Source organism: Pteropus medius, unplaced genomic scaffold (genome assembly GCF_902729225.1).
Source record: "Pteropus medius unplaced genomic scaffold, Ma_sr-lr_union100, whole genome shotgun sequence".
Classification (NCBI taxonomy): domain Eukaryota; kingdom Metazoa; phylum Chordata; class Mammalia; order Chiroptera; family Pteropodidae; genus Pteropus; species Pteropus medius.
In genome coordinates, this window is record NW_024355990.1 from 9354245 (window position 1) to 9367648 (window position 13404).

Below are 13404 nucleotides of genomic sequence, written 5' to 3' on the forward strand. Positions count from 1 at the left end.
ATAATAATAATACTATTTGATTCCAACCTTAAGCCAGACAACTTGTGTCCTGAAAATCAGATACAGCCAATCATGCGTTTACTTACACAGTGTTTGTTTTAATTATTTGACATGATTTTTAAAACATGACTTTTTAAGTAAAACATTGAATTTTGACCTCTTTAGAAAAAAAAAAAAATGAAGCTCTCTGAGAATTTATAACCTTGTTTTTTATGTTTTAGAGTTACAGCTTTTCATTAGCATGCAATACCAAAAGGCTGAATTGCTTCCCCGTTCTCATGGATATTGTTAGCAATGGGCTACTTGGAATGGTTAAACCATCAGCACATATCCAAACTGACAGGAGTACTTTTATTGAGGTACGTCTATACTTTTATGAATTCTTTCCCATCAGGAATCTCCCAGATCACCCTTTTAAGTGCTGGACTTTTATTCTTATTGAGTCAACCACTGTGTGATAAATTAGCATTTGGGTTCATTGTAGCTCTCTTGCTTTAAGAAAACAACATACTTTTCAGAACTTCAGTTTTTTTTAATGTGAAATAAAACTAACAAAATACGTTTTCAAAGAGAATATGAGGAAACGGAAGTGAAATCATACAGAACTGTAACTAGCACAAAAATAATAAAATGGCGAAGGAAAGAACAGAAAGAGAGAGAGAAATAGAAGCCTTATTATTACTTTTGTAAATGCTACAAAAGAAAAATATGTAGGGCAAAGTTCAGGAAAGAATTGCAACTGGTTAAATGAGAATTACTCCAGTTCCTTGTCAAAAAATATTAATTCCTAGAGCCTATCATAGACCTACCAAACCAGCTTTTTTTAGACACAAGGCAAAACAAAACAAAACAAAAACAACGTATTTCTGAAAAAAGGCCCAGATGATTGGACTGTCTATGGCCCTTTAAGTTTGGAAACCAGAATATCTATCAGAGTTTGTAATTTTTTCTTTTTGCTTATTTCCTAAATATATTTCTTCCTCTTAGTTCTTTAAGCATAGGGACCATGAATCTTTAACACTACATAATACCTTCTACATAGGATAGGGACTGGAACATCATAAGCACTGAATAACTTATTTGTTAAATATATAAATGAATGTCAGAGGCCTGGAAATCATCTATATCCCACCTACCCATAAGGTTTTATAATTCTATATATTGCTAATAAACATCTACCCATGTGTATATAAAATGGACCATGCATCCATCATTATTTTCATATGTTCCAGTAAGATCTAGGGTAACCTCTCACAACATACCTCACCATGTGCTCAGTAAATAAAAATTCCTTTCAGTGGGATGTTTAAGAAACTTAATCATTAAAGCAAAAAGCTTTAGTCATCCATCAAGTATTAATTAATTTTAGAATATATATATATGTGTGTACACACACACACAATACACACACACACACACACACACACACACACACACACTATGGTTTATTTAATTAACCTCCTAGAAGACTGTAAAAGCTTTTTTGATTTTCTGGGTTCTGAGGGAGGATACAATAATAGAGCAAATTGCCTTAGGATTTCATCTGCAAAAACATCCTGTTTAGCTAGGGGGAGTTTGATGACACCAACCAGCTCAGCTGACCTTACATTTATGTGCCCAACATCTCAACTTTAACTAACATCTCCAGCGACTCTTTGTATACTCCATTCGAATTTACCTACTCATTGCTCAAGTAAGAGTTTTTTTGTAATTTCAGACCTTGCTTCTGTCCTACCCAAAGTCAATGGATTTGCCACTGAGTACTAAACCCACCCAGCACGCAAGGTGTTCTGGAAAGATTCCGACTATAAACTTAAATCTTGTCTTTCTGTGTTTAGCAAGTGTTTCTCTAATGAGCAGGCTGAAGACAATCAGGCTCTGGTTCTAATTTTTTTTTTCGGTAATGTGCTTTATCAAACCACAATATGTGAACCATGAAAGTTACATAGGGACTGCATTCGAGAGGGTTCGTGAATCTTCTATCCTTAAAGATGGCTATAAAAAGGAGCAACAATATGTACAACCAAGGGCAAAGGTTTTCCTTGGAGGTTTTACTTCCCCTTCTAGTAATTCATCTCTACTTTTGAAACCTCAACCAATATTTATCCGGTCTCATGGAATACCTAAAAAGATAATTTATTGTCACTATGCCCATAAAATATCTCATATGGTTTCTGTGTCAAGCTATTACATTTGAAGTGATTATAAAGATCAGTTAAGAAATTGAATGTTTCAACTGTGAATTATTATTATTTCTTATTTAGCATCAGAATAAATTTTAGAATCATAAAGTAAGAAAATGAAAAAAATCTTACTCATTACTTTCAAACTCTGTAATATTATAAATTTACTTACCTTCTTTGAATCACTTTCCTTATCCATAAATTTGAGTATCAAGCTAAAAGTCAAGCTTCAAAACTGAATGGATAATGAAAGAGTTTGAAAACCTCAAAAGAGACCTAAAGCAGGATTATATATAATCTGTTTTATATTTTCTTAAATGTATTCCAGAAAATGAATTTTAAATTCATTCATTCAGCTCATTGTATTCTTTGCTTTTTCAAAAGGAACAAAATAACCCATTTCAATTCCTGTTCCCTGTCATGTCCTGGTTGATTCTGGCATCCAGTTGTGCTCCTTATATTGCTATGAGCAGCATTGATGATTCTAAGGTAACAATGAGTAACTGCAAATTTTATTACTTTGAATGATTACATGCTGAAGGTAATATAATTACCGAATTTTTAAAGAGGCTATTTATATATGTTTAATTGAGCAGCCAATTCAGACATAAATCCTAAGCTATAAAAATAAAAAAGAAGTATAAATAGAAATATAAATTATAGATAGATGAGAGAGAATAATTCTAAAATTCACATGGATATGCAAATATCTTAAAATAGGCAAAATAACTGAAGAAGAAAAACAAAGTTGGAACATTTATGCTCCTGACTTCAAGGTTTATTACAAAGTTATAGTAACTAAGAATGTGTTGTATTAATTAAGGATAATCATATAGATATATAAAGTGGAATAGACATTTCAGATATAAACCTACATACATATCATCAATTTATTTGCAATAAAACTACCCAAGGAATTCAAATGGGGTTAATCCTCTCAGCAAATTGTATGGAAACTTGATATTGTTATGAAAAAAATGTTCTTAGCACTCACTTCACACCATACACAAAATTATTTTGAAGTGAATCAAATCTTGTGGTAGGCAAATATTTCATAGGTGAGACAGAAGCATAAACCATAAAAGAAAATGACATTTTGAACTTCATCAAAGTTGAAACCGTTTGCTCTTTGTAAAACATCAATAAGAAAATAAAAAGCTGTGGGCTGGGAGAAAAATGTTCACAATACATATATATGTAACAAAAAACTGGTATTGAGAATATAAAGAATTCTTACATCTCAGTAATAGAAAATAGCCTAATTTTAAAGGTGGGTGAAATATTTGACAGATACTTCACCACAGAAGATATGTAAATGGAAAATACTTCCATGAAAAGATGGCCAATAGCATGAGTAATCCAGAGAATAACCCCAGTGAGATATCTTTACGTACCAAATAAAATGAATAATGTTAAAATGACTGACAATGTCAGGAGTCAGTGAGGGTGTGGAGAAACTGGAACTCTCATGCATTGCTGGTGGGAATGTAACTTGTACAATCACTTTGCAAAAACAATTTAGCCTTGTCTTATAAAATTAAAAATATACTTATTGCATGACTCAGCAATTCCTCTCCTAATTATTTACCCAAGAGAAAAGAAAACATCTTTCCACAAGCAGACTTGTACCTCTATGTTCTTAGTAGCTTTATGCATAGTAGCCAACAATCTGAAACAACCCAAATATCCATCAAGCTGTGAACTGATCAATTCTGTTAGAGACATACAATGGACTACTACTCAGCAATACAAAAGAAGGGACAACTAAAAAATGCATCAACATGGATGAGGTACAAAAGAGTAAATACTGAATGCTTTCATTTATATGAAATTCTCAGAAAGGTAAAACTAATACATCGTGGCAGAAAGCAGACCTCTGTTTTCTTATAACCAGCAATAAAGGCTATTGACTGCAAAAGAGCATGGAAAATTTTGGGAGGTGATGAAAATGGTCTGTACCTTGATTATGATGGTGATACAGGAATATATGCATTCATCAAACCTCATGCAACCATATACTTAATATGGGTACTTTTTATTGTTTAAAAAATACATTTCAAAAATGTTGATTAAAAAGAGATTGTTGAAATAAAAGGAAATGATATTTTGAAAATGTGAGAACTTTGGAGAAATAAAAAGAAAATCCCAATGTTTAACTGACAATCTATAAATTTTCATTCATGCTCTTTCATTAATTCAAATGACTCTTTTAATGTGTCTACAAAGTATTGGAGCATCTTGTTAAGATGAAGATTCTGATTCAGTAGTTCTGAAGTGGAGACAAATTTTGAGTAGTAATCATAAGGTGGAGAATTTACATGATAATCAAGGCAGGCCAACTCACATTAGCGTTACTTACAAATTTCAATAGAATATCCTTTAATGGCTCCATTTTTATAACTTTATTACACAAAATCTGTGAAACCTGGTATAAGCATTTCTGTTTAATCAGTACCATCTTCATCTGTGTCACTTCCTCTGCACAGTAATTCTGTCGCCCAAGGGAAAAGAGTATTATCCGTATAATGTTCCCTCTTTAGCGTAGAACCTGCAAGAATCCCGGGAAATACAATTTACAGGCCTGATATAACTGTCAGTCATTCTGGCAGTAACATAGTTTAAACTTAAAACTTCTCCCTTAGAAAACATGAACACTTTCTGGCTTTAGCCTGTGTGATATCACAATTTCACCAAGTTTCTCTAAGCACTGGCCACTGTCCTTTTGTCTCCTTTAGAATTTCTTATTCCTCTGTCATCTCTACATTTAAAAAATCCTCAGATCTCCTCTACCTACTAGTCACTCACAGATTTGATTCTAGTTCAGATCTCTAATTTGTAATTTCACCTTCAATGCTGATCCAAACTTCTCTCTCAGCTTTTCCATTGGAGACGTCACAGACTCTCAAACTTCATGCTTCCAAAACTGAATTTATGATATTCTTAAATGTTTACCTTCTTCCAGATTTTCTGTCTCCGTAAATGTCAGCACTATGCATCAGTTATCCTATCGGTAACCTAAAACTGTCTTTCATTCCTCTTATTGCTTCACTCGCAAATCCTGTAGATCACCAAATCCTTATTTGATATGAGTTCTTAGGTCAGTTTATGTCTCAGACAAAAGCATCATTTAGCTGGTCAGTGACCACTAACAAATAAATGTAAATATTTCAAAAGAAAATACATTCAAAATTATTAGAAAGGTTTAAAATATAATTTGTGCCTAAAACCGCATCACTTGATAAGTAGTTAAAAAAATGTGATTTAAGAGTTTATTCAGAGAACAACAAGGAATACAAAATACATTTATATGTATGAATATGTTTATATTTATGTACATATACACAAATATTTGGATGGATAATAAATATTTGAATGTGTTCTATGGCAAAACTGACATGTCATTTATTTATATTAAAAAGATAAAGCTATTATTTATACACACGCAAATGCAATGTAGGAAATAGTGGGGAATGGAAGGAGGGAGGCGGGGAGAGAGAGAGAGCAGTTCATACGGAGTCAAAGCAGAATCACTCTGATGAAAAGTTAGCTGCTTAGCTAGATAAACTATTCCACCCCACACCCGTAAGTCATTAATCACTGTTTTGTTTACCGCAGTGCTGATGCCTTGATTATTCTGAGGTCTTCTTTCACATGTTTCTATCAGATGTGTGATGAACGTCAGTGCTGTTAATTAAAGCAGCAAACCAATCATTTATCTTTGGATTTATCCATATCCATTGGTCAGATAACAGTTGTTGACATGATGCAGAATTATTACGAATGAAGGTTTCGTTTGAATAGTTGTTTACATGATCCACATTTTCTTAAACCTTACATTGAAATGCCATTTGTATTTTTGCTGTCTCCTCATCAGAACAAAGCTTGGTCCCAGCTACGAATTTCGGGGCTCTTCCCTTCTGCTTACTGGTTTGGACAGGCGCTGGTGGATGTCCCAATGTACTGGTTGATATTCCTTTTTATGTACTTAATAGACTACATTTTGAGCATCCAAAATTCTCTATTGAAAAGTATAATTCAGATTATGCAGGTAAGTGACAATATTCATAGAACAAATATCATTGTACAATTTAATTAGAAAATCTGAAGAGGCAAACTGTTTTCACTGATGATCACATTGTCGTGAATTTAATAATTATAAAACCCTGTGCTATGACGACATTTTGGATCCTAAATGTTTCCCTAGATTGCATTTGCCTTTAACTAAACGTAACATTCTGTTGATTTCAGATCCCATGTGCTCTTGGTTATGCCACATCACTTATCTTCTTTACATATATAATTTCATTCATTTTTCGCAAGGGGAGAAAAAACAGTGGCATTTGGTCTTTTTGCTTCTTTATTGTAAGTATATTTCTTTTGAACATTTATTTTACACATGTAATATACAATTCTGAGCTAATACTTTAAAATTTGCCCTTGGTAGAATGATAAATTAATATTACAGTCTAAAATATTTTAAGTTTGCTTTACGTGCGGATCCTTTTCAAAATATGCAGCTTTTTCTCTTCCTATTTCTACCCTTGTCTTTCTTTAAAAGTAGCCAAATTTTTTTTTCTAGAGCCGTAAAATATTTACTGGAAGGAAACCTGAAAACCATCTGTTACTTTCTTTTTACTGAAAAAAAAAAAAATCCCAAAGGTCTCTATGAAGTTATACAAGATTACACTCTTACTAGCATAGTTAAAACCAGAAACTACTTCTCCAACTCTGTGCTAAGAATTAATTCCATAAAGCAATACTCACTTTATCTAAATTAGGAAGGGGGAAAAATGTACAAGCATCTATTCTGACTTCCTGTCATTTCAGGATGCCAAAAAGAAAATAATTAATTCAACAAACATCACTTGGCTTCCAGCAAAGTGTCACAAACTAAGACTGCTAATGGAGAAAAAAGAGTCTCAGCACCGAAAGAGGGCTTACAGGGTAAACAGATGAGCAAACAGCCGCTTATTAAAACAGTCATAAGGCAAAGATTATCAAGCTCTCATCTATTTTTAAAAGACTGTTATACAACTGAGGAATAAGGAGGTCTATGAAAACCAGAGAAGGGAGAGATCCATTCATGAAAACAAGAGCAGAAGTTTTCTTTAGGAAGTGAAACTCGAAAGAATATAAGATTTCAACAGCTAGAGAAGAATGATGACGCAAATAGAAAATAATGGATGAACAGAAACCCAAAAGGGAGAAAGTCCTGGGAATTGGTAATAATCTGACATGGATATGGTGCAGCCTGAGCATGGTCCTAGTTATGGTAAAAATAATGGTCGGAATCATAACTGACCTTAAATGAGGTGCTCAAGAATTTATTCTACAGATCATGAGAAGCCATGGCAGCTTGTAGTACAGAAAAGAAATATGATCAGAGATACACTTTTAGGATGGATATTCTGAAAGCCATAAAAGCGATGGTTTGTAAAACAGAGCTATTAGAAGTAAAAAACAAAAACAAAAAGAACAAAAAAAAAAAACTACAACAACAAAACTTTCAGGAAGGCACTGCAATGGTTTAGAAGAAGTCTGAGATCATCAGGTGTCCCTATAACTCTCTTATCCCTGAATTTTGTATTTTAGTACTTGTACTAAGACCCTCTAGGTTACTAAATGCTTATATTTCTCCATTGATACAGTTGACAAGTCTCCTTTCATTGTTGTTAGCTATTAATTTCAATTTTTACTTTTATTGCTTATCTACTGATCTTAATTTTACCTCTAAAACAATACACACCACTTTTTTTCCTTTTCTATAATTAAAATATTCTATTAATTGAAATAGAATTTTAAATTAAATTAAATTAAAATTTTCTTAATTAAAATTCCAATTAAAATAATATATTAGATCCTCGATTTATCCAGTGATGTCTCATTTGTGATCCTCCAGGCCAAAGGAATTCGGCTAAGTTACTAAGAGAAAGTGTCAGTAGAGATATGCTGATTTCAGCTTGGTTTTTGAGGCTGGAGCAGAGATTAGGGATATTGCCAAAGAATAGCCATCTCAGTTTGGAACATCTATTGAAGTTCAGGGCAGTTAACATGCATATTTGTATTTTCTTTAGATCACCTTCTTCTCTTTGGCTATGCTCCTGGTGGATAACTACGAAAATGCTTCGCTGTATGTTGTCACCTTTTTAATACCACACGCCACATTACTTGGCTGTATGCTCCTACCTTTTCGTGTAAGTAATGCCACTATCTTTCCTAATGTCCTGGAACTGATGACCAATTGTGAAAACTTTGCTTAGGGTTGGGACTCTACAACGTGTTAAATATGCATGACATTTGAAGATTTCTACTTCAGGGATTCCATCTGAATTTCTCTCAGATAAGATGATATAGTCCAACTGAACTGTAATGGAAGAGTTGGCACCGACTAATGGGTAGGGAGGAAGGATAATAGGTAGCGAGAAACAGAGCAGCCTTTACACTCTTTCTGGGCTTTACACAGCTTTAGAAGGGGGCAAATGAGATGTCCCTAATCTTTAGGATTTCAGGATTCTAGAGAAGCTCTCAATGTGAATAAAATCCTTTTTTTTTTCAAGCTGACTGATATCTATACTTCTACGAAAAGAGTGAAGAGGTATCCGTAGGGAGGCTAAAGGAGAGAAAGGGGTCTTGTGAAAGGAACAGTGGGCGCAGGAAGGAGTGTGAAGGTCTGTGTGAGAAGGGTAAATCCTGCCTCTCCCTCACTGTCTGGGGAGGCTAGCACAGATCCCCAAAGAATAATGGTTAAATCCTATTGTTTCAAATAAAGGCACAACGGCTTAGACACCTTGGGAGGGAGGCAACTCCTCACTACAAATTTTGGAATAGACATTTAGACAGCACTCTTGGTGCCATTAGGGCTGTTCAATAGGCCAGTTCACATTTATATGGATAAAATTCATGAAACAAAAAATTTCCTATTTAACCATTATCTTTCTTTTTTTTTGCAGCTTATATTTTCTGCAGGTGCAGAGGTCTTTCTGATATCCCTAATCGTAAGAACACACTCTTCTTTAAAAATTGTCATGTATTTTACTAAACTAAACCATTTTAATTTCTGTGAACACAGTGAAACTTTTTATTAAGGTGAATATATAGGTATCTGTAGCCCATAGAGATAAAATATTTGTAAAATATGGAACAACTTTTTTTATAAAGATCAAATAACCAGATAATATGCTTCCCAACTCTTAAAAACAATAAAGTGAAAGTATCACATAATTATATTCCAGTGTTTCTGTAAACAAGATTGAAAGTGAATTTGATTGTTTCACAATTTGACAAATAGATTATTGGATATTTTAATAATTTTGCCAAATGCATCTTTGCAGAAGTCTAATTATTCCTAATTGTGCATGTTTCTCTTTATTCCTAGCCATTCCTTCATTTTATCATCTTCGTTTTTATTCTTCGATGTCTGGAATGGAAGTTTGGAAAGAAATCGATGAGAAAGGATCCCGTCTTTAGGTTGGGAGAAATCAAATTGAATTCTTTCATTTCAGTGATAAATATTTTAAAATATTTTCTCATACGTGAATTAATCCATTAACACACAAATGCCAAGTGCTAGAATAAGCTGGGGTAGGAACCATGTGCCGATACAAGTAATAGAGATCAAGGTACCTAAACCAAAGGAGATTATAAATAGTGGAGGAAACAGACTTGAAACATTAAATATGAAGATAGAGCTCTATCTGATACCATGTGCAGTGGAACACTGGGCAAAGTTACATGCAGCTAGTTCAGTTTAAATAACAATTAATTTGGATAGATCGGCAGTTGAAGGAATGCTACCACTCCAGAAAGTAAGAATAGAATGATCACTAGGTCAAAGATAGCAATAACTATGCTCTTTTCCTGTGGTGATGAGAAGCTCAACTTGTGGATCATAGGCTTGTTCAGTTATGAACGGAACTTAAAAGCTGAGACTTTTTTTTTTTTTTGCACCATTCATAGATACATCCATAAGCATCTTATTCTCTCTGTGTCTCCTATCCCACATCAGTTTTATCTTTAGCTTTTACAGGGTGGGAGACTTCCAAGATGAAAGAAGACCTTTAAGAAACCTTCTAAGATCAATATGGGATATTAGGTTGAAGGAAAAGAGAATAGTATGAGCTATATTCTGGGTATGAGGGACAGAGTTAGAACAGAGGAGAAAGAGTGAATCTGACACATAGTCTGAAGAAATGGTCAAGCCTAATAGAAGGTCAAGCATCTTACCTATTTAGCGGGGAACATCTGGCTTCAAATATTCTGACCCTGTGAAAATATAATAATGCCAATATGTTGGTGTCAAAGCTAGGGTTCTCAGAAAAATTATTTCATTAAGCTATAATATTAAAATTCTTTGTCAGATAATAGATACTAAATTACCTATTGCTATTTTTTAAAAAAATAATGTTTCTGTAGATGAGTAGAATGAAAGATGTGTCAGAAGCAATGGTCTAGTAGTACCATTGACAGACGTTATGAAGGAAGGAAGGTTCACGGAACTGAAAAGAGATTATGATGGTTTATTAATTACACAATCTACTCAAGTATGTGATTTAAAGAATGCAGTATTCTTGATACAAGGACGAAAACCCAAAATCAATTACTAATGGATGGTTTCGACTCCAGAATTTCTCCAAGAAGCAGCGATGTATGTAAAAATCCAGAAGAGCCAGAAGGGGAGGATGAAGATGTTCAGATGGAAAGAGTGAGAACAGAAAATGCCTTGAATTCCACAAACTTTGATGAGGTAAAAAACCTACAAAGTAGTTATTTCGTGAAACAACACAAATGTTTATCCGTGAAAGTGGTCTGTCTACAAGTCTCCTTCTCAAATGATCTTGAGTTTCTCCAGTTCATACAAATGAGGATCACTACTTTTAGTAGGTAGTCATCATTTTTACACTAGATGAGCAGATTAAAAGTTATGTTAATTCACTTCGTCTTTCTTAGAATAAAAAAAAAAACCAAAGTGGAGTGCAGTTGAAATTGCAAAAGCCAAGAAAGAACTTGTAAATTTTAGAAACTAAGCAAAGTGACACCGATTCACTGCATCTTGGAGAAAGTAACTGTATGAAATTCGTGGCAAAGTCCGGTCTTCAGGATGTCGTTGTGTCCTTTGAGGATGACTCGGTACTTCTCCGAGTCTCCATGCTTCTGTTCTGAGAGATGCTAGGATGGGAGGATGGCCAATGGATAGGTCACCTAGTAGAAGGTCTTCTTTGATGCCTGGCTTGTGTAGCAAGAAGCCAATCGAGTGGGAGGATAGAGCTTTTTCAAAGTTAATGGAGAAAATTAAGGTCTAACATGATTTCCTTGTCATTTACAGAAACCAGTCATCATTGCCAGCTGTTTACGCAAAGAGTATATAGGAAAGAGGAAACACTGCTTTTCCAAGAGGAAGAAGAAAACAGCCACAAGAAATGTCTCTTTCTGTGTTAGAAAAGGTTAGACATAGTAGAACTTCTGTTTTTGGCTCAGGGCCCTCCTTAGAGCTGTATGGTTCTTGACGAGAACCATTCTGTACACCGACTCTTGGTTCACACACAGACTCATCAACAGGGTGACAATGACTGCTGCTTTTACATGGCTCATTTCTAAATGAAATTAATTAACTCATGCCCATGGATAAAGATTAGTCATATCTACATGGAAACCATAAGCGCTCTATTAAAATGAGCCACCGAGACCATGACATTTCTACTTAATGAACATGATTGGTTTCCTAATGTTCATTATTTTCACAAGATAACTAATGGGATGTGCCAGCACATTCTGAAGGCTTAATCAGCAGATGTTAGATGACCTTATTTTGTGACATCTCACAGTGCTTAGGATCACCAGAGATAGATGACATACCTACTAGCTTCCAAGAATGGCTTTATCACTTCCCATCAGTGTGACTTTGGGCAACAAACCTCATCCCTAAGAGCTTCCATCCCCAAATAAGTAAGAAAATATGATAATTACCTCTGGGGAGGGTTGACAATTGAATGAGGTACTATATACAAAGCACATAGCACAACACTTGTCACATAGCAAGATTTCAGACTGTTTTATTCTTAATTTTACTATTAAAATCAATTGGTATTGAATGTAACCTTTTTTCGTTTCTTTCAGGCGAGGTTTTAGGATTATTAGGACACAATGGAGCTGGTAAAAGTACATCCATTAAGATGATAAGTGGAGACACAAAACCAACTGCTGGACAGGTAGGTGAATTATGAGAAAAATATGCTATCTAGTGGTGCTCAAAATAAATTTTACAAGACGTTAAAACTTCAAAAACAACAAAGTCTCTTTTAATCACTGGATGATTAACAGGATTCACGTGGCAGAAAAATACATCACAAACTATCACATTAATACACACAAAAGTTAATCACAGAAAGGGGATAACTATTCATGCCTTCAAAGGCATCTATAGGGAATATCCAGTATTAGATCAGAAGAAAATATCAGAGTCCATACAAATTCTATTTATAGTACCATAAAACAATGGATTTGCTCTTTCAGTGCGTACTGTCCTCCAGTATGTAATGCTTCAATCTTGAATAGAAATGTATTTTTTTAAAAAAAACCTATTAAGCAATCATATTCATTGTCCTTTAAAAGTACTTCGATACTAGAACACATATTTTGGTACAAATACGTTATCTTGGGGGAGTGTTTTCAAGAAAAGTCTTGAGGCTGAGCAACAGAGATAGGCAGTCGACTGATTGTACAGGCAATTCGGCCGTAGAAGGAGGCCAGGCAAACAGAAAAGGGAGACAAGGAGACAACATGAGGCATAAAGAAAACTTTTTTTTTTCCACCTTCTATGGCAGAAGATAGAAAACCTTCAGAACTCTTTTGGAAAATGTGTCCAGGGAAAGGGGAAAAGTGCAATCTAAGGCAGAGGTCTGTGGAACTACACCAAGGGGAAGGGTTCGTGGTCCAGCCCACCGGGCAAAGACCACCAGGCATGTGGTTGATGGATATCCCACCAAAGAGGAAGGAGAACGCGTGTTCTCTGTCCCTCCAAGGCCGATGCGAGAACAGGTGTTCTTGGCGATGTGGGTGGCTCAGCCAACCCTAACGGGGCTCCTTCGTTCAGTGGAGACCACCTTCCAATTCAGTCACTACCTGGACCCCGAATCAATGTTTTATCTCTCATTATCAAGCAGGGAGAAAAAAGAGGTAACTGTTCATTGATATATTAGAATGAAATATGTTTTTAAATTTCATT

At 34.6% G+C, this 13404-nt stretch overlaps 1 protein-coding gene across 1 annotated transcript in view; it reads left to right on the forward strand.

Annotated features, from left to right (window-relative positions):
• Nucleotides 1–13404, forward strand: part of LOC120599956 (ABC-type organic anion transporter ABCA8-like) — a 58754-nt gene that overhangs the window by 38073 nt on the left and 7277 nt on the right. The window contains exons 22-31 of the mRNA XM_039859111.1: nucleotides 222–359; nucleotides 2568–2672; nucleotides 6058–6231; nucleotides 6432–6545; nucleotides 8258–8377; nucleotides 9134–9178; nucleotides 9559–9650; nucleotides 10806–10926; nucleotides 11506–11623; nucleotides 12297–12388. Coding sequence (XP_039715045.1) covers nucleotides 222–359; nucleotides 2568–2672; nucleotides 6058–6231; nucleotides 6432–6545; nucleotides 8258–8377; nucleotides 9134–9178; nucleotides 9559–9650; nucleotides 10806–10926; nucleotides 11506–11623; nucleotides 12297–12388 — 1119 coding nt within the window. The remainder of the gene's footprint in view (nucleotides 1–221; nucleotides 360–2567; nucleotides 2673–6057; nucleotides 6232–6431; nucleotides 6546–8257; nucleotides 8378–9133; nucleotides 9179–9558; nucleotides 9651–10805; nucleotides 10927–11505; nucleotides 11624–12296; nucleotides 12389–13404) is intronic.